General features: G+C 46.3%; 1 protein-coding gene across 1 annotated transcript in view; it reads right to left on the bottom strand.

Moving 5' to 3' along the window:
• LOC147610403 (uncharacterized) overlaps window positions 1-22,757 on the bottom strand; it is a 51,251-nt gene extending 28,494 nt beyond the window's left edge. Inside the window, exons 1-4 of the mRNA XM_086786312.1 lie at window positions 21,819-22,757; window positions 21,631-21,689; window positions 21,310-21,438; window positions 21,075-21,210 (exon numbers count right to left, since the gene is read on the bottom strand). Of these exons, the coding sequence (XP_086642438.1) occupies window positions 21,075-21,210; window positions 21,310-21,438; window positions 21,631-21,689; window positions 21,819-22,523 (1,029 nt within the window). The 5' untranslated portion in view covers window positions 22,524-22,757. The remainder of the gene's footprint in view (window positions 1-21,074; window positions 21,211-21,309; window positions 21,439-21,630; window positions 21,690-21,818) is intronic.
• Between the last annotated feature and the right edge of the window lie 1,505 nt (window positions 22,758-24,262).

The raw sequence follows: 24,262 nt of genomic DNA, 5'->3' as shown, positions 1-24,262 counted from the left end.
TCAAGGGGCTTTTCAAGATTTTATGCTTGTTGAGCTTGGCAAAGAGCAAGCAAGACTTTTATGCCTTGAATCCTTAGAAATCAGCTTGCAGTCAAGGGGCTTTTGCCCAATTTCTGTTCGGGACTGTTGTATGCAGTGATAGGGACTGTAAAAGTCTGATTTTCACTCATTTGGACAGCCAGGAGAGCATTTATTGCTGCTGTACTTGCTGGTACAGATTTGGTACAACTTTGTGCAAGTTTTGGCATGACTGTACATTGATTTGAGTGAAGAAAAGGTTCATTTTCAGCTGCTGTACTTGTCGGTACAGATTTGGTACATCATTGGTGAGCACTTGGTACTGTTGTACAGTACTTTGGAAGGGGAACAGAGCACATTTAAGGTGCTGTCCTAAATCTGCAGCAACCAGATTTTTGTGATTTCATCACATACAGTGGCAGTAGAGTTGCATTTGTGCTTCCGCAGTGGGAGATAAACTTTGGGAGAACAACTGTGAGCACTTTGTGTGCTTTTGGTACAGTGTTTGCACATTTTGCAGGGAGTCAGGCATTGACAGGTTGCATATTGCTATCGCAACCACAGGTGAGAGCTCTTCATTGCTTCACATCAAGAAGCTTGAAGGCTCACATAACTATAATATTTGGCAAACCCAGTGTTATAATGTGTTGCTCCAGAAGCAGCAGCACAAGCCTATCAAAGAAAGGGGTGTAATGCCCGCTTCTCTTACTGCTGAAGAGTGGGAAGATATGGATGAGCTAGCAAGATCCACCATCATGTTGTTTGTGTCAGACACTTTACTTTTCAGCATTCGTGAAGAGAAGACAGCTTGGGGAATGTGGCAAAGATTGCAGGACTTGTATGCTCAGCAAAGTGCCTCAAGCAAAGTGTATTGGTTGAAGAAACTCATAGGTCTTCAAATGAAGGAAGGGGCGTCTATAGCAGCCCATCTAAATGAGTTTAATGGTATTGTCAGCCAAGTTATAAATCAAAAGTTGGCAATGGACGATGAGTTCAAAGCCACCTTTCTCTTATGCACTTTGCCAGAGAGTTGGGACACATTCAGAACAGCCACTAGCAATTCAAATGCTATGCTGTCATATGCAGATGTTGAGGGTGCTCTTCTTCAAGAGGAGACGAACAGGAAAAACAACTCTGTTGGAAAGTCCAATGCAACGAATGCACGTGGGAGATCCCAGCAAAGGGGTAAAAGCCAAGAACGGGGAAGGAGCAAGTCCCGCTCCAAAAAGGACTTGGAATGCCATTATTGTGGCAAGAAGGGACACATCAAAAAGCAATGCTACAAATGGAAAAATGATCCAAAGGAAAAGGGAAAAGACAAAGACAAAGACAAAGATGAAGCCAAAGATGTAAAGCCAAAGGGCAAAAGTGGAGTCAAGATTGAAGAAATCAATGTGTCACATGCAGGTGACAGTGAGGATGAGGTCCTATTCACGTCTTCACTTGATGCCCATTCACTTCTTACAGGAGATGGTCATGGTATGCACTCATGGATCATTGATTCAGGTGCCTCCTTTCATGTCACAGGTTGCAGAGACTTGTTTGTCATGTATACTGCTGGCAATGAAGGAGTAGTTTATTTGGGTGATAACCATGCATGCAAGATTCTTGGCAGAGGTGATGTGAGGCTTGTGTTTTCAGATGGCTCACAGCTTATACTCCATGATGTCAGGCATGTGCCTGAGATTAAGAAGAACCTGCTTTCTACTGGACAGCTTGATGATGCTGATTATGTTACCACATTTGGTCGTGGAAAGTGGAAGATTAGTAAGGGCTCACTGGTTGTTGCCAGAGGCTCTAAGGTGGACACTCTTTACTTCAAGCATGCAGGTGTTTGTCACCATGCTAATGTAAATGCAACCGAGCTGCCGGAAATCTCTATGTGGCATAGCCGGTTGGGACACATGAGTGTCAAAGGAATGGAGCAATTGTCTCGTTTGGGTTACTTGCCTTCTCTAAAGTTCTCAAGTTTTCAATTTTGTGAGCATTGTATATATGGCAGGCAACTCCAGTGCCCCCACAAGAAAGCTCTTGGACAGAAAGATGCTCAGTTAGAGCTTGTGCATACAGATGTATGTGAGATGCCTCAGCTTTCTTTGGGAGGGGCAAAATACTTTGTCTTTTATAGATGATGCCACCTGCAAGGTGTGGGTTTATCCTCTTCGTTTGAAGAGTGATACATTCTCAGTGTTTCAGAAGTTTGTTGCTCTTGTTGAGAATCAAACTGGCAAAACACTGAAGGCTTTGCGTTCCGACAATGGTGGAGAGTATATGTCCAAACAGTTTCAGGACTTTTGTGATGCTAAAGGCATCAAGAGGGAGCTCTCTACTCCTTATGCTCCTCCACAAAACGGGACAGCAGAGAGGATGAACATGACCATTCAGGAGAAGGTCCATTCTATGTTGTCACATGCTGCGTTACCTCATGGTTTTTGGGCTGAAGCTGTTATGACAGCCGTTCATCTTATAAACAGGTCACCTAACACGAGGCTTGGTGGGAAAGTGCCAGAGGAAGTATGGACAGGGAAGCCTCCGTCCTACAAGCACTTGAGAGTGTTTGGTTGCGTTGCGTACGTGCACATACGCAGGGAAATGCGCACCAAACTTGATCCTAAGTCTCACAAATGCATATTCCTAGGATATGGTGACAGAGGTGAAATGGGGTATAGACTTTGGGATCCCGTGAATAGAAAGATTATACGCAGCAATGATGTCATTTTTTATGAAACATGCATGTATAAGGAGCCTGCAAGGCAACAAGAGCCTAGCAGAGTCATCTTTGATGATGATGGACATCATGGACAACATCCAAGGGTTGTAAATCAGCCATTACAGCAACAAAACTAGCCCTTAAATGGTGCTGAAAATGGTCCAAATGGACAGCCAGAGATGGCAGAAGATATCCCTATGGATATACCACAGTTAGAGGAGATACCGGACATGATATTTCAACCTTATGGCATGGAACAGGAGCCACCAATAGGTGATATGCACGCTGGACAGCAACCTGCAAATGATGGTCATTGGGTACGGAGGTCCACAAGACCCTCCGGAGCCCCTGACAGGTTTGTTCCAGGGGTTGACTACTTGATGCTTACTAACTGTGGGGAGCCCTCATGTTATAAGGAGGCTTTAGAGAGGGCAGACAAGGCTCTTTGGGAGCGTGCTATGAAGTCAGAGATGGATTCTCTGCACAAAAATGGAACATGGAAGTTGGTGCATTTGCCTACAGGCAAGAAAGTTTTGCCATGCAAGTGGGTTTACAGGCTCAAAGTTGCACCTAATGCAAAGCCAAGATACAAAGCCAGGTTAGTGGCTAAGGGCTTCAAGCAAGAATATGGTGTGGACTTTGATGAGATCTTCTCTCCAGTGGTCAAAATGACCACACTTAGAGCTGTATTAGCTTTGGTTGCTCATGATGATCTGGATTTGATTCAGATGGATGTGAAGACTGCATTTCTTCACGGTGATCTCCATGAGGAGATATATATGCAACAGCCAGAGGGTTATGCAGTGAGTGGAAAGGAGAAGCTTGTATGCAAGCTGAAAAAGAGTCTTTATGGGCTCAAACAAGCACCAAGGAAATGGTATCATAAATTTGATACATTCATGAAATCCCAGGATTTCATGAGAAGTGACATAGATCACTGCTTATACATCAAGAAAGCTTTGTATGGCAGTCTATTGATCCTCATCTTGTATGTTGATGATATGTTGATTGCCGGGAAATCTCGTAAAGAGATGGATGCCTTGAAGAAGAGGCTGCATCAAACCTTTGATATGAAGGATTTGGGTGATGCAAATCACATCTTGGGTATGCGGATACTTTGGGACAGAAATCAGCATGTGTTGTATTTGTCTCAGAAGGAATACATTGGCAAAGTTTTGCAGAGGTTCAATATGGACGGGGGGAAGAAGACTAGTACTCCTTTGCCTCCATATGTGAAACTCGGTGCTATGGACAGCCCACAGTCAGATAGAGACAGGGCTGATATGGCCAAGATTCCGTATGCTTCAGCTTGTGGGTGGCAGTCTCATGTATGCCATGGTTGCTACTAGGCCGGACATTGCATTTGCAGTGGGAGTGGTTTCTAGATACATGGCCAACCCTGGCAAGAAGCATTGGGAAGCAGTGAAAGGTGTCATGAGATACCTGAAGGGCACACAGGATATGTGCATTTGCTTTGGCAAACAGGATGCATTAGTGCATGGTTACATGGATTCGGATTATGCCGGTCATCCAGATAACCGGAAGTCTACTACCGGTTATGTGTTTACATTCACAGGAGGTGATGTGTCATGGATATCCAGGATGCAGAAGTGCACTGCCTTATCTACTATAGAGGCCGAGTATATTGCAGCCACAGAGGCTTGCAAGGAGGCATTATGGCTATCTCGGTTAGTGGTTGATTTGGGCTATACAGGGGATATTCCATTGTTGCATTGTGACAGTCAGAGTGCCATCCAGTTGGCAAAGAACCCTGTCTTTCATGCAAAGACGAAGCATGTGGATGTGAAGTATCACTTCATCAGAGAGGTGATAGAGAACAAGCAAATTCAGCTTGTTAAGATTCATACGGATGACAACCCGGCTGATCTGTTGACAAAGAGTTTGCCTCCGGAGCGGTTTGCTCATTGCAGACACTTGATGGGCATTGGATGAGGCCAGTTTCAGCCTTGATATGGCCTTGTATATTATCATGTACATGCTGATTTTTCTTTTCCTTCATTTAAGGGCACTTTGCCTTTAAGTGGGAGGTTGTTGGGGTAAAGGCATTATGCCCACCCTTATAGTGTGTACTAGCCCATAAGTTATAGTACATAGTACACTTAGTACATTAAAAGTACTAAGCACACTATGTGTACTAGTGCAATATACATGTGTGATAGGGGAGTCACACACTCATATCTTATGAGTTGACTTATCCCCACAACTCTCTCTCTCTCTCCCTTCTTCTCTGTGTGTTTTTCTCTCACATGAAACCCTAATTAACTCTCCCATTCACATGATGGATAACTGCATCAATATGCTTAATCCTCTTGTGACTCCCTTCGAGATGTAGAGTGGAGGCCTCTCTTTGATCCATAGGAAATCTTCCAAGATCTAATTGCTGGTGCGCATCTCTCCCACTGTCATGTAATCAGAAGCACCCAGGGGAGGACCAAGGTCATCTCTATTAAGATCATTCCACATGATGGGCTGTTTGTCTGCCTCTTCCTTTGATCTCGGAAGCCTCTGCCTCAAGAAGGGACATCTTTGGTTGCAGCTGCATTCGATCCAAGCTCTGGTAACACTTGACAGAAGCAGGGAAGAGGGTGTCGTGTAGACTTCATAAAGCGTGTATTGGGCATCCAAATTCTACCAACACAAGGTGTACATCTAGAGATCTGGTAGAGATAGAAGTACCTCCAGGCTGAGTGCTCAAGAAAAAGCCTCTGACTTGAGTAGGTATATCAATGCCAACTGACATCCCAAATATCTTGCAGTGTTGCCTCTTTCAATCCAAGTAAATTGAAGCTTTGCACCCCAGTTGACTGTCTCTGAGTTACTAAGTCCATCGACTTATGCCAATTTAAAAGAGCTCCAATTGCTAAACAAAACTGCTCCAAGGCAATCTGAAAATAGAATAGGCAGTTGTGAGAAGCATCGAGATACATAGCAGCGTCATGTGCAAGCTGAGTGTCTAACAACAACTCCTCTTAGCACAAGGGCAGAGACTCAAACCAGAAACTCTGGCGGCGGATCTAAGATATATACTCATCATAGCCTCAACAACTATGAGATATAGCAAAGGGGCATCCTTGACGTACAGTCCGAGAGATTTGGAATCGCTCTCCTGTGTCACCACATGCAATTATACGACCATGAGTATCTCTAAATAAGCATGAAACACCTCTGATTCGGTACTGAGAGAATCCCATGCGTCTAAGAGTTCCTTAAAGAAAGCCCCAATCAACACTATCATATGTTTTTTCTAAATCAAGGAGTAGGATAGCTAAGGGCTGGTTGCTCGCCTCAGCCCATTCGACTGCCTCCCAAAACAAAGAAAAATGTTATCAAAGATGTCCTCCCTTGAAGGAACGTAGTCTTAGTGACATGGATCACATTTTGCAAGATTGGTTGCAACCTTATGCTAACTGCTTTTATATGCAGTCCTAAGCAATGTAAGCAAGGATTTTATATGCAATCCTAAGCAATGTGTTGGGGTAAAGGCATTATGCCCACCCTTATAGTGTGTACAAGCCCATAAGTTATAGGACATAGTACACTTAGTACTTTTAAGTTGAATGGGAGGAGAATTAGGAATAGAGTTTCATGTGGGAGACATACACACACAGAAGAAGGAGAGAGAGAGAGACATGCAGGGATAAGTCAACTCATCAAGTGTGAGTGTGTGACACCCCTATCACACATGTATATTGCACTAGTACACATAGCGCACTTAGTACATTAAAAGTACTAAGTGTACTATGTACTATAACTTATGGGCTTGTACACACTAAAAGGGTGGGCATAATGCCTTTACCCCAACAACCTCCCACTTAAAGGCAAAGTGCCCTTAAGTAAACGAAAAGAAAAATCAGCATGTACATGATAATATACAAGGCCATATCAAGGCTGAACTGGCCTCATCCAATGTCCATCAAGTGTCTGCAATGAGCAAACCGCTCCGGAGGCAAACTCTTTGTCAACAGATCAGCCGGGTTGTCATCCGTATGAATCTTAACAAGCTGAATTTGCTTGTTCTCTATCACCTCTCTGATGAAGTGATACTTCACATCCACATGCTTCGTCTTTGCATGAAAGACAGGGTTCTTTGCCAACTGGATGGCACTCTGACTGTCACAATGCAACAATGGAATATCCCCTGTATAGCCCAAATCAACCACTAACCGAGATAGCCATAATGCCTCCTTGCAAGCCTCTGTGGCTGCAATATACTCGGCCTCTATAGTAGATAAGGCAGTGCACTTCTGCATCCTGGATATCCATGACACAGCACCCCCTGTGAATGTAAACACATAACCGGTAGTAGACTTCCGGTTATCTGGATGACCGGCATAATCCGAATCCGTGTAACCATGCACTAATGCATCCTGTTTGCCAAAGCAAATGCACATATCCTGTGTGCCCTTCAGGTATCTCATGACACCTTTCACTGCTTCCCAATGCTTCTTGCCAGGGTTGGCCATGTATCTAGAAACCACTCCCACTGCAAATGCAATGTCCGGCCTAGTAGCAACCATGGCATACATGAGACTGCCACAAGCTGAAGCATACGGAATCTTGGCCATATCAGCCCTGTCTCTATCTGACTGTGGGCTGTCCATAGCACTGAGTTTCACATATGGAGGCAAAGGAGTACTAGTCTTCTTCCCCCCGTCCATATTGAACCTCTGCAAAACTTTGCCAATGTATTCCTTCTGAGACAAATACAACACATGCTGATTTCTGTCCCGAAGTATCCGCATACCCAAAATGTGATTTGCATCACCCCAATCCTTCATATCAAAGGTTTGATGCAGCCTCTTCTTCAAGGCATCCATCTCTTTACGAGATTTCCCGGCAATCAACATATCATCAATATACAAGATGAGGATCAATAGACTGCCATACAAAGCTTTCTTGATGTATAAGCAGTGATCTATGTCACTTCTCCTGAAATCCTGGGATTTCATGAATGTATCAAATTTATGATACCATTTCCTTGGTGCCTGTTTGAGCCCATAAAGACTCTTTTTCAGCTTGCATACAAGCTTCTCCTTTCCACTCACTGCATAACCCTCTGGCTGTTGCATATATATCTCCTCATGGAGATCACCGTGAAGAAATGCAGTCTTCACATCCATCTGAATCAAATCCAGATCATCATGAGCAACCAAAGCTAATACAGCTCTAAGTGTGGTCATTTTGACCACTGGAGAGAAGATCTCATCAAAGTCCACACCATATTCTTGCTTGAAGCCCTTAGCCACTAACCTGGCTTTGTATCTTGGCTTTGCATCTGGTGCAACTTTGAGCCTGTAAACCCACTTGCATGGCAAAACCTTCTTGCCTGCAGGCAAATGCACCAACTTCCATGTTCCATTTTTGTGCAGAGAATCCATCTCTGACTTCATGGCACGCTCCCAAAGAGCCTTGTCTGCCCTCTGTAAAGCCTCCTTATAACATGAGGGCTCCCCACACCGCTAGTGATTCGGGAGACGAGTTGCGCTATCGAGGCAGCCACGACCGCTACCACACTCACTGCGACCCACGTCTCAACGCCTCCCAGCCACAACCGCTACCACACTCACTGCGACCCACGTCTCAACGCCTCCCAGCCACAACCGCTACCACACTCACTGCGACCCACGTCTCAACGCCTCCCAGTCGCTCGAGCTCGCCTTCATCATCGCTGACAGGCTCCGCTATGCACGTGACCTGTCATGAAATCTGGCAAACAACGGAAACGAGGCGTGCTAAGGGCGCCTGCCTGCGATAACTCAAAATGTAAAGTAGCCCCTTCTAAGGCTGCAGAGTTGATGTCGTATTTCTAACTGATCTCTTGCCTGTTGCGCTCTGCAGAACCCAAGAAAACTCCTGGCTGCTCTGATACCAGTTGAATGGGAGGAGAATTAGGGTTAGAGTTTCATGTGGGAGACATACACACAAAGAAGAAGGGGAGAGAGAGAGAGAGACATGTGGGGATAAGTCAACTCATCAAGTGTGAGTGTGTGACTCCCCTATCACAATGTAATCGGATTGGCTTATATTTGTCTTCCCCCCCCCCCCCTTTCGGGATGAGACGTATAAGACTCTTTGTGAAGAAGGCATGAATATTGTCATGTGCATCCCGTACTTGGATGCCATGCGGACATATTTGTACAATACGTGCAGGATGAATGGTGTGAACGTGTACAGGGTGTAGCAGACTACCTTGGTAGAGATAATAAGTTTAAAGCTTTGTGGAAAGCTTCAAACTTCTCTCTCGAAAGAGACTTGGTAAACGGAAACCCATTTGCCACATTGGCCTATGTAGGCACGTAAGTCAAGGCTTTCTCTCCTGCATGGAGCATCTCCCTGACATAATGATAATGCACCTCAATGTGCTTTGTCCGCGCATGAAAAACCGGATTCTGCGCCACTGCCAATGCACTCTGGGTGTCAATGAAAATGGTGGTAGAAGACATCTGTCTAATACCAAGATCTGCCAATAGACAGCGGAGCTATACACACTCCTATCAAAGTCACGTAGCAGCAGCACGCACACCACCCTAGGGCACTGAGCAACGTCGGTGGCTGGGCTCCCATCTCCCAACCGTTGGTCCCCCCAAAAAACCCGGCCAGAGGAGATATCTATGACAAGATGCCACCACACCCTATATATGGCTCTTCGACTTTCCATGCTCTTGCATATGGGATAATCCACCACAACTTCCAGTCATGCGATAACCCCAAAGTAGCTACGAGAATTGCCACCTCCAACAACTCCATAGTAGCTTTGAATGCTGTCGTGTACTCAACCTCACAACTAGAAGTGGCCATTGTCGGTTGCTTCTTGTTGAGCCATGAAATGCATGAACTTCCAAGAAGGACATAGTTACCACTAGTTGACACCCGAGTGTCAATATATCTTTCCCCGTCACTATCAGTGTAGGCGGTCAAGTATAAATAAGACGCATTGCCATAAGACAATGCAAAGTTTTGAGTGCCTTTAAGGTAACAAACGACACGCTTCGCTGCTTGCCACTGCCTAGTGCCAGGGCAACTGTGACACTGGTAAATAAGGCATCCCTCATCAAATGGCTTGGAAGAGTCCTCAAGTGATAGTCATAAGCAAATCTGTCATTTGGAACCTTTCTAAGGGCTGCTCAATGTATCTCTCCTTAGATAGCATGATGCCTCCCTCAATTGGCATAAACTGAATACCCAAATAGTGATGCAAAAGCCCCATGTCTGTAACATCAAATGCATGTTGTAATTCAGCTATGAAAGCTTAAATTTGCCCTTCATCAGGGCCAGTCACTAGTAAATCATCCACTTAAAGGTTTAGGATTATGAAATCATCCCCTTGTTTGTGAACATAGAGAGTATTCTCAGTAGGACTATTGTGAAAAATATGAGAGATCAAGTACGCATGAATATTTTGATACCAAGCACGAGGGACCTGCTTAAGACTATAAAGTGCTTTACGCAATCTGCATACTTTATGTTCTGCACCTTTCTGAACAAAGCCAGGAGGTTGTGATACATAAACCTCCTCTTGCAAATCACCATTCAAAAAAGTAGTTTTGACATCCAACTGATGCACATTCCAACCTTTATGCATAACCAATGCAACAATAGTCAGTATGGTAGTCATACGTGAAGTAGGCGCAAAAGTTTCCTCATAGTCAATGCCCTTTTGCTGGGCATACCCTTTGGCGACTAAATGAGCCTTATAGTAATCAATCGAGGACTTGCGTGTCAATTTATACACCCACTTTGTGGCTATGGCACACTTGCCTTCAGGCAAGTCACATAAGTCCCATGTAGCATTCTTTTCAATGGAGGCCAACTCCGAACACATGGCTGTAACCCAATTATTATTCTCCGATGCATCAAAATGAGAAAGTGGCTCCTCATTACATACGGTAGCAACAAGAGCTATGTCAACAAAATGAGATGCATGGAGGCAGCACGTGTACTTGGCAGAAGTGAAGGCAGCCTGCTCTCACGCAAGGTGTCAATGAGCCAGCAGGGCAGTCACGAATTACTGCATCCTCTTCAACCACTACATCACCCATGGCATCTTGGTCAAAGTGTGGTAGATCTAGAGCATTATGGGGAATGTTGGGCTGCTGATTTTACTGATTTTCAGCAGCACAACAGGAGGCTGATTTGGAGCCAAAGCAGTCTCAATAGGTTCAACACCTGTACCAAATAATGGCAACAATGTATCAAAGACATATGGGGCATCAATTGATAGCTGTAGCCTACATGAAAGCATGGGTTGAGATGCGTATTCATCAAAGATGACATCTCTAGACACAACAATCTTCCTGGTGGAAGCACGTAAAGCCTGTATCCCTTGCTCTCACTGCTATACCCCACAAAAATACATTTCAATTCTTTTGCTTCAAGTTTGTCTTTGTTGTGTTGGTACATGCATGTAAGCCAGACATCCAAAAATAGGTATGAGTAATTATAGGAATTCTGCCATTCCAAGCTTCATAGGCTGTCATAGACTTCAACGCTTTTTAGCACATAGTTAGCACAAATGACCGCCTCAAGCCAAAATCTAGATGGCAAATCCTTGCTTTTAAGCATACATCTGGCCATTTCCATAAGTGTACGATTACGGCACTCAACCACCATTTTGCTGTGGTGTATAAGGAGTAGTACATTGATGAGAAATACCACGTGACTGCATAAAAGCTATAAATTCATGTGACAAATATCCCTCCCCCCCCTTGATCTGGACGCAATGTCATGAGCTTATGGCTGCAAGTATTTTTAGCCATAGCGAGAAATTGTTGGAAAGCTGAAAATGCATTTGATTTAGCTTTCAAACCATACACCCTGTCACCAATTGGCCGACCATTTGGTCCATCTCCAATTTTGGCGTCTCGTTCACTTGAGGCCAGGCCGGTGTCTAATGTGAAGAGGCCAGTATTTTGCTGACATGGACGGAAGCCAGACTCGTGCCACCCGTGTGTTAGCAGGACGGGAGCCAAACTGGTGCCACCCGTGTATGACCTGGACTGTGTTCGACCCATGGGATTGTCACGCCATGGAAGAGCCAGTATTCGTGCCGTGTTTTGCCTATGGGACTGTCACACCATAGGGAGACTCGTGCCTGGAACTGTGTCTTACCTATGGGACTGTCACTCCATAGGAAGACCAGGTTTTTATGTTTTTATGTCGTGCCAGTTTTGTGCCGACAGATATTTTGTACTTGTTCCATGAACGGGAGATATGTCCATGTTACTATTTGCACATGCACACATGATTTGCATGTTTGAAACTGTTTTCGCATGACATGTATTTTTGTGTTTGCCTGCTTGACGTGTTACTTACTGAGCGGGGACGCCTGTCAGTGAGTCGTGAAGTCTGCTCTGTATTCTGACGAGTTTTGGTGCATGTGAACAGGTGGTAAGTATATTGCACATGTTGTTTTTAATATTTTAGTTCTAACCTTTTGTTTTATAAGGTTAAGTGTTCACATTCATTTAACAGTGGGCACCCCCTTTGGGCACCCACTTAGGGGCCAAGGTGGGGAGCCCCACTTAAGTGAGTGTGGGGGTGGGCATGGTCACCTACTCACACTGGTCACCCACATGCAAGCGTGGAAATCACTAAGGTTGAACCCCACTTTAATTTTATAAAAAAAACCTTCTCCTTCAAGCGTGATGATCACCCGCTTCCACTTTCTTACGTAAGACAACCGGCAACCATCTCTTGCGCTCGTTCTCCTACAGGCGGCTGCCATCTTCAGCAGACTACGCACGCCTCTTCTGTCCAGTAGGCTGCGCCTGTTTACTGCAGTCGACTAGGCATCTCTTCTCCTTTCAGCAGCCAGGCGTGTGTGTGTGCTCTCTCTTCATAACAGGTCGCGCATGCACTCCTACAGGAGGCTGGCTGGCAGACAGCAGGCGGTTCCATCAGTAGGCGGTTGCACAACCACAGGCTGCACTGCCCTATCCTCTGCGCTAGTGTTACCTGCAGGCTACCCACCTTCTACAGTTCACAGGCTGCGCCTGTTTTACTTGCAGGGCTGCCCACCATCCTCATAGGCGGCTGCCACAGTTCAGATTATGCTCTTCCATTCCATCTTCTCTCCACGCTGCAGCCAGGCCTCTTCTCCCTTGCAAGTGGGTACTCCTTCTCTCACAGCAGGCGGCTGTGATCTTTGCGGTGGTACTTGTCCTAGTGGCAACACTAAGTTTATCTACAAGGCGGCTGTGTCATCTCAACAAGATTGCACATCTTCTCCACTGGTGACTACAAGAAGACTTCACATCTCCTGGGTGGCTACATCTTCTACACAAATACCACGGGTATTGGTTCTCTATCAGCCATCCACAAGTGAATTTCAGATTTAAGTAAAGTATTTTGTGTTTAAATCTGATAAGGGATTCCCGACTCCCTATACGGCCAACACCCGTTCGGTGCCGGGTTGTCCAAGCTCTATTGGAGAACCTCGGTCCAAAGGTGCTGAGATCAGGAGAGCCAGGCATTAGTACGAGAGCGCCTGTTTGTGCGTGGTCTCGGAACACCAGTGAGGCGCTCTCCGCAGAGTCCAGTGAAAGCACAGGACCGTAGAGACTGGACCACGCTAGTGGTCATTCTGCTTCGAGCATCTACATCGAATTTCGACTTCGAGCCTATTTGTTTGGTACTGTTTTCATATGTACATGGACATCATCTGGTTCTTGGAACCCATGGAGCATTGTATTTGTTAAATACTCCCAATAAATATATCATATATTGAGGGGGGGTCGGCCCGTTCCGGCCCCAGTACTAGTGTCCATCTTTCCATTTCATTTCATTTCAATTTCAAGTTGTATTAAGTTGTCCATTTCAAATTTGTGGTTTTAAAGTTATGCTATTAAGCGTGAGGGTGTCCAACGGAGTCTTCCCACCTGACGGGATCGGTTTCATTGGTATCAGAGCACGGTTGTTTCCCTCTGTCTAGTGGGGAAACGAACCTGTGTACTGGACATCCCGCTTTTAGCAAACTTAAAACACAATGGACAGCCAAGGCAACCCTTTGGAAGTGCCAAATTCGAGGGGTCCATCTAGTGCCTCTCGTGGGTCTGATGCCCTGCGAGGAAGACACAAGCCCCTTGAAAGGGTTATTGATAGTGAATCAAAGAGTCAACTGTCTCCAGGAAAGACAGTTATGCTTGAACAAGAGCCTGATGCTATGAGGGCTGAAATGGAACATATGAGAAAACTTTTGCAGGCTCAAGAGCAAGAGTTAAAGTTTTTGCATGAAGATCCCCATGTGCAAAGTGTCAGAATATGCAGCGGAAATGATATCCAAACTTGGGTAGACAAGAGCAAGTAGACTGCAGAAAATAATCAGCACAAGAAACACAAAGAGATGTGTGTAAACTCTTCTCTATACACAAGATCCCGGAAATACTGAATGAGAAAGTGGAGGAGGATGAGGGGCAATATATACAAGCCCATGAGGGCAGTCGTGGGCCCTTTCTAGTGCTGGCCGACTGCCCTCATGGGCTTGTATATATTGCCCCTCATCCTCCTCCACTTTCTCATTCAGTATTTCCGGGATCTTGTGTATAGAGAAGAGTTTACACACATCTCTCTGTGTTTCTTGTGCTGATTATTTTCTGCAGTCTACTTGCTCTTGTCTACCCAAGTTTGGATATCATTTCCGCTGCATATTCTGACATGGTATCAGAGCCCTAGGCTCTAGGAGATCTTGGGCGTTTTTTTGAGCAAGAGGGGGAGCAACAGGTTGCTGATCGGTGGACTGTTTCGGGCTGAACGGGAAGTGAAGGTGCAAGAGGAAGGCGGGCAAAGGGGCTGGACAGCCACTTGCATATTTTCTGATTTTCTGATTTTTTCCCACCCACCCACCCTTTCAAGTTACTCTCCGAGATGGCGGATTTACTCGAGATGGCTGAGAAGCACGTGAAGATTCCGACTCTCCCCACGTTCCCAGTGGATCGGCAGTTGGACGGGTCCAATTATGGCATCTGGAAGGTCATGATGGAGTCAGTTCTGGAGTCATATGATCTTGCTGATTTTATTATCAAAGGGGTGTCAAGGCCGGAAGCTGAGGAAGGGGAGTTATTATCGACGAGGAAGGACCGAGAGGCACAGGCACAAATATGGGACCGTGTCAACGCCAGGGTCCGGTCGTTTATATTCCTCAATTGCACACCACAGGTGATCAACCATGTGAAGCACATGACGCTGGCGAGAGGCATATGGGAGCACTTGGCTTCTTTGTACAACAGGGTGTCACCCATGAAGCGGATATCCTTGGAAGTGCAGATGCGGGTTATGAACCCTGCAAAGTCTTCGACAATGCGGGAACACATTAACAAGCTGCAGGCCCTTCAGGGAAGTCCTTCAAGCTGGGAAAGAGATATCGTCCGAAGATATGGCCATCACATTACTTTCCCACTTGCCTGGTCAGTATTCCGCTTTCTATTCCTCGTTGATCACGAGTGGCAGGCTCAGCACCATTACTTGGGAGGAGCTTGTGCCAATGGTCTTGGACCAGGAGGAACGTTTCACGAACCCGCCTCACGGCGGAGGTTCGGAGGCCTTAACTGGCCAACGGTCGAAAGGCCGTAATACCAACAAGGGCAAAGGGAAGGCTTCACCAGATAAGTCTTCCGAGAAGAAGCCTGATCCAGAACGAGAGAAGCTGAAGGCCGAAAGATCGTGTAATGATTGTGGCGAGAAAGGCCACTACTGGAGGAAGTGCCCTAAGCGGACAGGGAAGAGTGCTGAGTCCTCAGCCTCAGCTGCCAAGACTCCGGCATTTGTGCACTTGGAGATGGTGGACTCCGATGATTCATCGTCTTCGAGCGAGGAGGCAGTTGGCTTCACCGCAAAGGATACTCGGGAATGGATTCTCGACAGTGGTGCTTCCAGGCACATGACTCCATCCCGTGACTTCTTTCTAGATCTGAAACGGCAGTCAGGTCGTATCTTTATTGGCGATAACTCCACTATTCCGATTCATAGTGAGGGCCGGATGGAGATCATTCCCGACGGCAAGGGGGGCAAGCATGCTTCCCGTGTTCTTTATGTCCCTGCTCTGGGCTTTCATCTTTTGTCAGTGCATGAGGTATGCAAGACTGGCTTTCGGGTGGAATTTGAGGAGCATTCAGTTGCTCTAAGGGACCGTGAGACAGGCAAAGTTGTTTGGGAAGGCGGTGTGGAGAACGGCATCTACAAGCTCTCTGCACTCTCCTCACTGACAGGCTCTCAGGTCGGAGATTTGTGGCACTTTCGTTTTGGCCACTTAAATGTGGATGCTTTGCGGCGCGCCTTCCGGGACCAGATGGTAAGCAAAAATAGTATAAGGGGGGGCGATGTTTCTTTTGTTATACAAAAGGACATACTTCCAAGGCATGCCCTAAGAAGACCCCTACATAGACCACTACCCCGGCCTCGACAGTTTGTGTGGTGAGCTTGTCTCCCACACCGACCCGCTAGGTTGTCGCTAGTCCTCCATCTCCCACTTCTACGGTTGGCGCCATTGTTGGTCGGGAGCTCGAAAGATAAGCAGAAGGGAAACCATGGCGAGGATTATGAGCGAAATGAGGGGCTTTAGCACAGACATGACAACGAGCATGAAGTTTGAAGCTCGTCGTGCTAAGTTAGTCATTTAGGGCACTGTGCGAGATTTCATGGTTGCCCCTCTTGTAGGTGCAAACATTATCTTAGCGGTCTAGTGGTTTCACAAGTTTACCCCAAATGTTGGACTGCCAACATCACACGTTCCAGATTACCCGAAATGTGTCCAAGGTTATCATGATCATAAATTGTGATGTAGGGATACCTAACTTTTCGGTCATTAGCCATATCCAAGCTAAACGAGAGATTCAGAAAGGTTCATAGTGTTGAAAGAGTGCACAGAGCGGAAGCAGAGTGGCACTAGAATGTGCTGAACAGAGAGTGCAAGGGAGAGAGAGAGAGAAATATGGAGCAAACTATGCTGAATATACTGAAGCAAAACAGTCCCAAGCAAGAGACACTACAAGTCTCATAAGTGAGGCAGCAAAATATGTACAAGACTGAATGAATGATGAGAGGCCAGCACCCACTATTTATAGTAGAGGTAAGTTGGCCGACTGGAGCTGCAAATATGGCCGACTGGAGCTATTGGACAGGCCGACTGGAAAATGCCGAAAAAGCTGGGAAAAATCCCAAAAAAATAATGGAAAAAGGGGTGGCCAGCCCACAAGCAAGGGCCATGCAAAAGGGACCAAATGGGCACCATAAATGAGCAGAATCTGAGGATGAATGTGCTAGATGCTGAACAAACTCCGAGAATCCGAAGCTGAGGAGCCAAGGAAGCCTGAGAAACCGGCTTGGTGAACAAATCTGCAGCATTCTCCGCAGAAGGACAATACTCCAAATGCAAATCTCCAGCAAGGAGGACAGCCGAGCTCCTCCAATAATCTCCGCAACCATATCGCCTCACATGCAGCATAACAAATTGCATGGTACTCCGCCACGGTAGAGGAAAGTACCACAGTAGGCTACTTTTTACTGCTCCAAGAAATGGCTCCTGACCCAAGTGTAAAAACACAACCAATGGTCGAACGTCGAGTATCTGGATCTCCAGCCCAGTCTGAATCAAACCATCCAACAAGAGTGCATCCTTGGCCATAGAAGATGCCAAAGTCCAGAGTGCCACGCAAATACCGAAGAACTCTAAGAGCAGACTGCCAATACTACTGACGGGGTTTGGATGAGAAAGAACTCAATAAACTGACTACGAAGCATATGTCCAATCGGGAGTAGATCAACCACACCAAACAGCTGATGAGAACCCGATACTGTCCCTGATCAGTCCCTGGAGAAGCATCAAGTGAAGAAAGCTTCTCACCAATATCCATAGGAGAAGATACTGGTTTGCACCTAGTCATCTGAAATCTGTCGAGAATCTCCCGTGTGTATTTCTGCCGAGAGAAGAAAATGCCATTCGAGATATGCCAAATCTCAAAGCCAAGAAAATAATGCAAGAGGCCAAGATCCGTCATCTCAAACTCTGTCTCCAAAGCATCCATAACAGAACGGATCTGCACAGAATAAGAACCTGTAAAGATGAGGTCATCAACATAGACCACAATGATAACAATCAATCCCCTCTCAAGCAGGATAACAATCTGGGCCGTCGGAGTGAAGGTCTCATCGAAGTCGACTCCAGGGTACTGAGCATAACCCTTGGCAACCAACCTCTCCTTGTGCTTGTCCAAGCTGCCATCAGCTCGAAACTTTGATTTGAAGATCCAACGCACACCAATCACCTTACGCTACAGTGGCCGAGGCACCAAAATCCAAGTGCCATTCCATTCGATAGCATCCAGCTCTGCCTGCATAGCACGACGCCAAGGCTCGTGTGAAAGAGCCTCGCCTACAGAAGTGGGATCAAAAGGACCATTAATGATAGTAGACATAAGAGCATAATTAACAAACATGTTGCCCTCATGAATTTGTTTCCCTGTAACTCTGGAAGAACGCCAGAGAGAACCAGGTGGAGGAGCAGAAGGAAGCTCACGTAACCCAGTATCACGAACTGTCTGATAATACCAACCAGGTACAGATCTGCTCGAACTCGCCGGAGGAGGAGCAGGGTCATCATCATCTGACTGAGTATCCTCAGCTGGAGGTGTAACAGAAGCAGCGAGAGTAGGAGGAGGAGGAGAAGGAGACGGAGACGGAGGTGGAGGAAGAAGAAGCTCACCACCCCCCTTTGAAGATGTAGGAGTCTCGTCGAACACCACATCACGACTCACAACAACTTTGCCGGCCTGAGGATCATAAAGACAATATGCCTTGGACACAGTGCTGTATCCCAAAAAAGTCATGCGCTGAGCCTTCGAGTCCAACTTGGAGCAATGCTCCTTAAGCACATGAACATACGCCGTACACCCAAATATCCGGAAATTAACAACAGAGGGCTTCTCACCATGGAAAGCCTCATATGGAGTTTTATCTAGAAGAGCAACAGTAGGAGACATGTTCTGAATGTAGACAGCAATGGAAGCCGCCTCAACCCAGAAACGTCAAGGTAATGAAGAATGCTCAAGCATAGCACGGGCCATCTCCATAATGGTCCTATTCTTCCTCTCGGCAACTGCATTATGTGATGGAGTATATGATGTAGTAAGCTGTCTCCGAATGCCATGGGTCTTGCAATATTGCTTAAACTCCTGGGATGTGAGCTTACCCCCTCCGTCAGTCCTGAGAGTCTTGACCGAGTGACCGGTCTCTTTTTCCACCTCAGCTCTCCAATCACAGAAGTCCTGAAAAGTCTCATCCTTGGTCTTCAAAAAGAAAACCCAAGTATATCTGGTAAAATCATCCACCATCACGAGCATGTACAACACCTTACTCAAAGACGCGGTACTCATAGGACCACATAAGTTTGCATGAATGAGAGCAAGTGATGTCAAAGATCTGTGTGTCGCCTCAGTGTTGTTTCCCCTGTAACATCCTTCGAAGCTCGCTGCAAACGCTGATAGCTCAAATGGCCAAACCGAGCATGCCAAAGAGCAGAAGAAGCACCAGAAGAAAGCAGAGCGGTCAACTTGTAGAGACCACTGTCTTGGACTCCTTGAGCCAAGATGCTACCAGTCGACTTATCACGAATGGTAATCTCATATCTGAGAGAGAAAGAGGCTGGAGGCAGCAAAACAATCCACCAAAACATGCCGGAAACTCCCAACCGGAGGGAGGGTAAGCTGGGGAAGTAGTAGGGATGTTGGGGCCGCTTGTCGGGTTGCACTACATGCGAATAAACCGCCTCCAGAAGCTGTCCTGACTGTAAAAAAACAGCAGCCACTTGGACTTGCATCTTGGCACCTTACAAGGGTTGCACAGGGCAAGAGCACCTCCAAAAAAGAAAGAGCTGATGTGAAGAGGCAAAAAACGAAGGTTCAGCAGAAAACACAGCCAGCAAAGAAGAAAACACAGCCACCTTCTGAAGCCAGAAACGCAATAGGAGAGGGAAGCAAAACGCAGAGAGGGCAGCCGGGACCTAGTCATCTAATACCATGTTGGAGTATGCACAAGCAGAAGCATAGGCCAGTAAAGAGAGAGAGAGCACTTGTTGACAAGATCACCTTTATTATAGCATGAGGCTTTTACAACCAGCAAAGAGAGACCAGCAAAGAGAGAGCAGCACAATGTGCTAGGAATGGATGAATCATGAAACAAGTGAATATGAGGAGGCCCATTATATAGGGAAGCAAGGAGCTGGCTGACTCCTCCACGACCCAAATAATCATGGGAAAAAGCATAAATACCCAATAAATGGGCACATCCCCGGGCCCCAATACACTGAGATGCACAATATTCTAGCAGATCCATGTGTTAGGACTGCACATGTGCATTGGGTGAACACCATTGAAAACTCTTGAAGAAGTTCAATAAAGGCCCTTAAAAACTTTTAGAAGCTTTGGAGAGCTTCTTAAAGCCCCTTTGAAGAATCGTCTAAACCATTGGGCTTTGGGCTTCCAAGTTGCATAGAGCTGCCCAACTGATCCTTCAATCGAAACTTTGGAGAACCAAGCTATCCAAGCTGAAGAGAAGATGCCCAAGGCTTGGGAAATGAGAGCTCTAGAGAACCAAGTTATCGCTGCTCGAGAAGAGATGCCCAAGGGATGGGTAGGCTTGTTGAAGAGCTTGAGGAAAACTAGGGTATCATTGAGAGAAAGATAGAGCTTGAGGAGAACTAGGGTATTGTTGAGGGAAAGATGCACATTCTAAGCTCGGATACGCCAGCAATGACAACACTTTTGCCCAGTAAGTGGACTGAACACATAAGGGAAAGATGCACATTCTAAGCTCGGATACGCCAGCAGTGACAACTCTTTTGCCCAGTAAGTAGACTAAACACATAAGTGAAAGGACCCAAGACCAGTACTCCCACAAGCAAGGAACACCCATTTCAACCATTTCTCACAAAAGGCTCCAGCCTGTATCTGGTCCTTTGCATGGCATGCCTCTTGAGCAATATACTAGTCTAAAATCATTAATTTGGAGGCAAAATACTGAGCCATAACGAGAGCCCACCTAAAGGTCCTTTGATTTGTAATGCTGCTATGTTCTTTTTTAGCCATCTATTCTCAAGTGCCTTATATGATCTGTGTATCATAATTCCAGAACCGTCTGGAGACCTTACATAGTAGAATGATTGCTTAAACCCAGCATTGTGAACATTATTCTGAGAGATAAAAGCAGCTAGCTTTGAGACTTGTGAGCCTTATTTGAAAGAAAAAAAAAGGATACTTCGGGGCCACTGAAGCATCACAAAACTTAGTAAGAGCTTAAAAATACAAATGCCATGGCAACAAGTAGGCCTTGAACATACCTCTAATGCTTTCTGAGACTCTCTTTCAATCCACACAATAGAATGGTCTGTAGTAGCATTGCAAGAAAGGACAATGTGTTCAAAGCGGCCCTCGACAGGTACTGCAGTCCTCACCACAGGAAGGAACCGCCCACACCTACGTATAGCATTGCCTCTCAGTTTCAGCAACCAGCACCAAAAACCCACAATTTAAAACTCCTGGCAATCATAAAATGTACTACTCAAAAATGCACACCTGCAAAGCTTCCTCTCTACAATGTGGTATAAGCGGCCAGGTGTGTACAACCGTCTTGGATCCTTTAGCATCCTTTCTTCAGAAATGCATGTGTCTCTCATACAACGGACACATAACAGGCAAGGTAAGCTGTCCAACAAACATGAAGGGCGTATGTATGACCATAGTCATGCAGCTGAAGGTAAGAGCGTTAACAATAAGTGCAGAAAACCCATACATGCTTACACCTGCTTTTAGACAATACTGCATTGGAGAAGAGATGAAATGTGCTGAAAAACATAAACAAACAGAAAAACACTTATCAACAAATAACTACCTCACCAGCAGATGCATTTGAAGATGTCCTCTAAGGGTGTTGCAGTCCGAGGTAAGAAGTCATCCTGCAATGGGGGTTGCTTGTTAAAACGCACTTCAGGTGGACAGTGTGTAACAAGCCACATCAGTAACCCTGAAGACACAGGCGAATAAGGGTGATCATGTGAAGCATTCAATGAGATGATGAGACTCACCTGTAGAACCACTGAATTGATCACATCTGCATAGCGAACTGCTAGGTTAAGAGACATGCACCGGGCTGGAGCGATTGCATAACAACGGACTCTCTCCCTAGAGATGCCACCAAGTTTGTCCCTATGTTTTGCCACCAGCATGGTAAGCATGGCTGCTACACCAGAGCCCAAAGAATGTCCAGCAAAGGTGAGTGTGTAGGAAGGGTGGTTGAGGAGGAGGTTTTTCAAGGTCTCTGACTCTTTCTTCAGGAGCCAAGCAGCCGACTCAAGCAGGCCGTGATGCACGTAACCACCATCAAAGAGCTCCTGCCCCAGTCTGTTGTCCAACAATACAGCGTAGTCACTTTCACGCCCAAGGTTCAAGCCACGGATGGCGACAACAATGTCTTGTGCCTGGTGATCCACGTAGATGAGGTAAGGAGGGGCACGTCCACGGGTGTACTTGTAATCGGCCCGTTTCTGGACGCAGGCAATGTCAATGCGGTAGCCGCCGGGGGGGGCCCATCGGGGATTGCTCAGATCCTCCTCATAGACAGCGAGGACGAGTCTGCACATGCGGGGCACAGGCTCAAAGTCCGGAGACTCGGCAATGCCCCAGCGCTCACTGTCCTGCGAGCCGGAGTGGACACAGCGTTTCCAAGCCCAGCGAGCACATGCCAGCAGGTAAACACATTCCAGGACAGGCACACCCAGGACCAGCGACATGGCCCCTAAACCCCCTCCTGGCCTTCACCACTTGGGAGCAGCCAGAACGTCAAAACAAAGGAGAAAGCAGCGTGGTTTTCTGCAATCGTAACCAGGTTCGACCAGGGTGAAGTCCACATCAGCTCATACTGAAAACATGAAAACAGGAATCTGCAGTAAAGGATACACAAAGTGAAGGCTGCGTGCAGGCCCAAGCAGCAATCCAAGAAAGGTGAGTAGAAACTCGCGTGGATTGTTCCCGTACTTTTCTGCTGCAGTGCTCTCGACCCCGCTCCCTCTATCCGCGTGCCATGTACGTTTACACTTTCCACGCGGCGAGATCCTCGTGTTCTCTGCGAGAGAGACGGAGAGAGAGGGTTAAGTGGAAATAATGGCTCTTCCCCTTACTAAGAGCCCTTCCCCATTGGGTAAAAAACTCCTCTCTCTCAAGTGTCAACCTCTTCATAGAAGGACCAACCACACTACACTTGGAGAACAGGACGCTTAATCATGCATACCTTTTCTCTTCTTCTCCCTCTCTCTAGCTTCCTCTTCCCCGGTACCTCTTCATGTCCTCCGAATCCTCGAGACCCCACTCTCCCCAACGTGCATGCACGCACAAGCAGGCCCTCTCTACGTATAAGGACATGCATCCTCACACGTGTCGAGTTAACTCCCCACTACACCACTAAGATTGATGAAAGCACTCGCTCGCTCGCCATGTCACATGTTCGTCGCCATTCTGTTCTATCTTGGCAAACCTCCTACAAAGGCGGAGATAGGTAGGTGGTTGCAAGAAGAGATTGTGCATGACAGGGTGGTATCAAATGTATTTTATCTAGGAAAAGGTTTTTTCAATATATTGTTCATTAAGGCACAATCTGTTTCTGAGTTGTTTCTGAGGGCGCCTCTCTTCATGGGCCATAAGATGGTGCATGTCTTCCCCTTTGACCCATTGTTTGATGTGGATAAAAGCCTTTAGGAAGCTTGTCCGGTCTGGGTAGAAGTATTGGGTCTCCCTTCCTAGCAGCTCTTAGAGATATTGCGCTAAAACATTGGGCTGTGTGTTGTATCTTCTTGGTGATGATGTGGGGGGTAGACATGCGAACAATGTGTGTGTCTCACGAAATACAAAGGTAGAGACTCCTAAGTCCATTGAAATTGATCTAGGTGAGCTAGGTAAGTTGGATTTAGGTTTGAAGTTTGGTCCATTTCCTGGTGCTTGTTTCAAATGCGAGAGATTTGGCCATATTGCTAGAAACTGCGTACACCCTGGGTCTGAAATTCCGAAAGGTGAAGAAAACCAATTGATGATGTAGGGGGAGAAAAGAGTATTAAAGAAGCTCAACCTTGTCCTGATCAAGGAGAAGTGGGGAAAGGTATACATAAGATTACTTAAAAAGAGGAAGGGTCATTGGGGGGGGAAGTGGATCAAGTTAAATCTCAAACAAACTAAGGAGGAAGCTAGATAGAGGACAAGCCAATCGAAGAAGGGGGTCAGAGGGGAGAAATATCAGAGTAACCTAAGCCCAATTCTATATTCAAATCCATATAGCCAATTGGTTACAGGTGATAGTGGCACTTCTTCTGTGCAAAAGTTCAACTGGCAAGTTAAAGAGGCCTAGAAGGGAATAGTGAGAGAGGAGCATATTCAAGGGGGAGAAGAGGAGGAAGAGATGGTGCCAAAAACAGCTCTTACATGAGTTTTCAAAAGGGCTTCTTCGGGGTGTACCTGGAACGTCAAAGGCATTAAAGACAAA

The sequence above is a fragment of the Cibotium barometz genome, chromosome 49 (genome assembly GCF_041138505.1).
Source record: "Cibotium barometz isolate CiBa-2024 chromosome 49, ASM4113850v1, whole genome shotgun sequence".
Classification (NCBI taxonomy): domain Eukaryota; kingdom Viridiplantae; phylum Streptophyta; class Polypodiopsida; order Cyatheales; family Cibotiaceae; genus Cibotium; species Cibotium barometz.
Note: the sequence above shows the minus strand (reverse complement) of the source record. Positions and strands in the feature narration are given on the sequence as shown.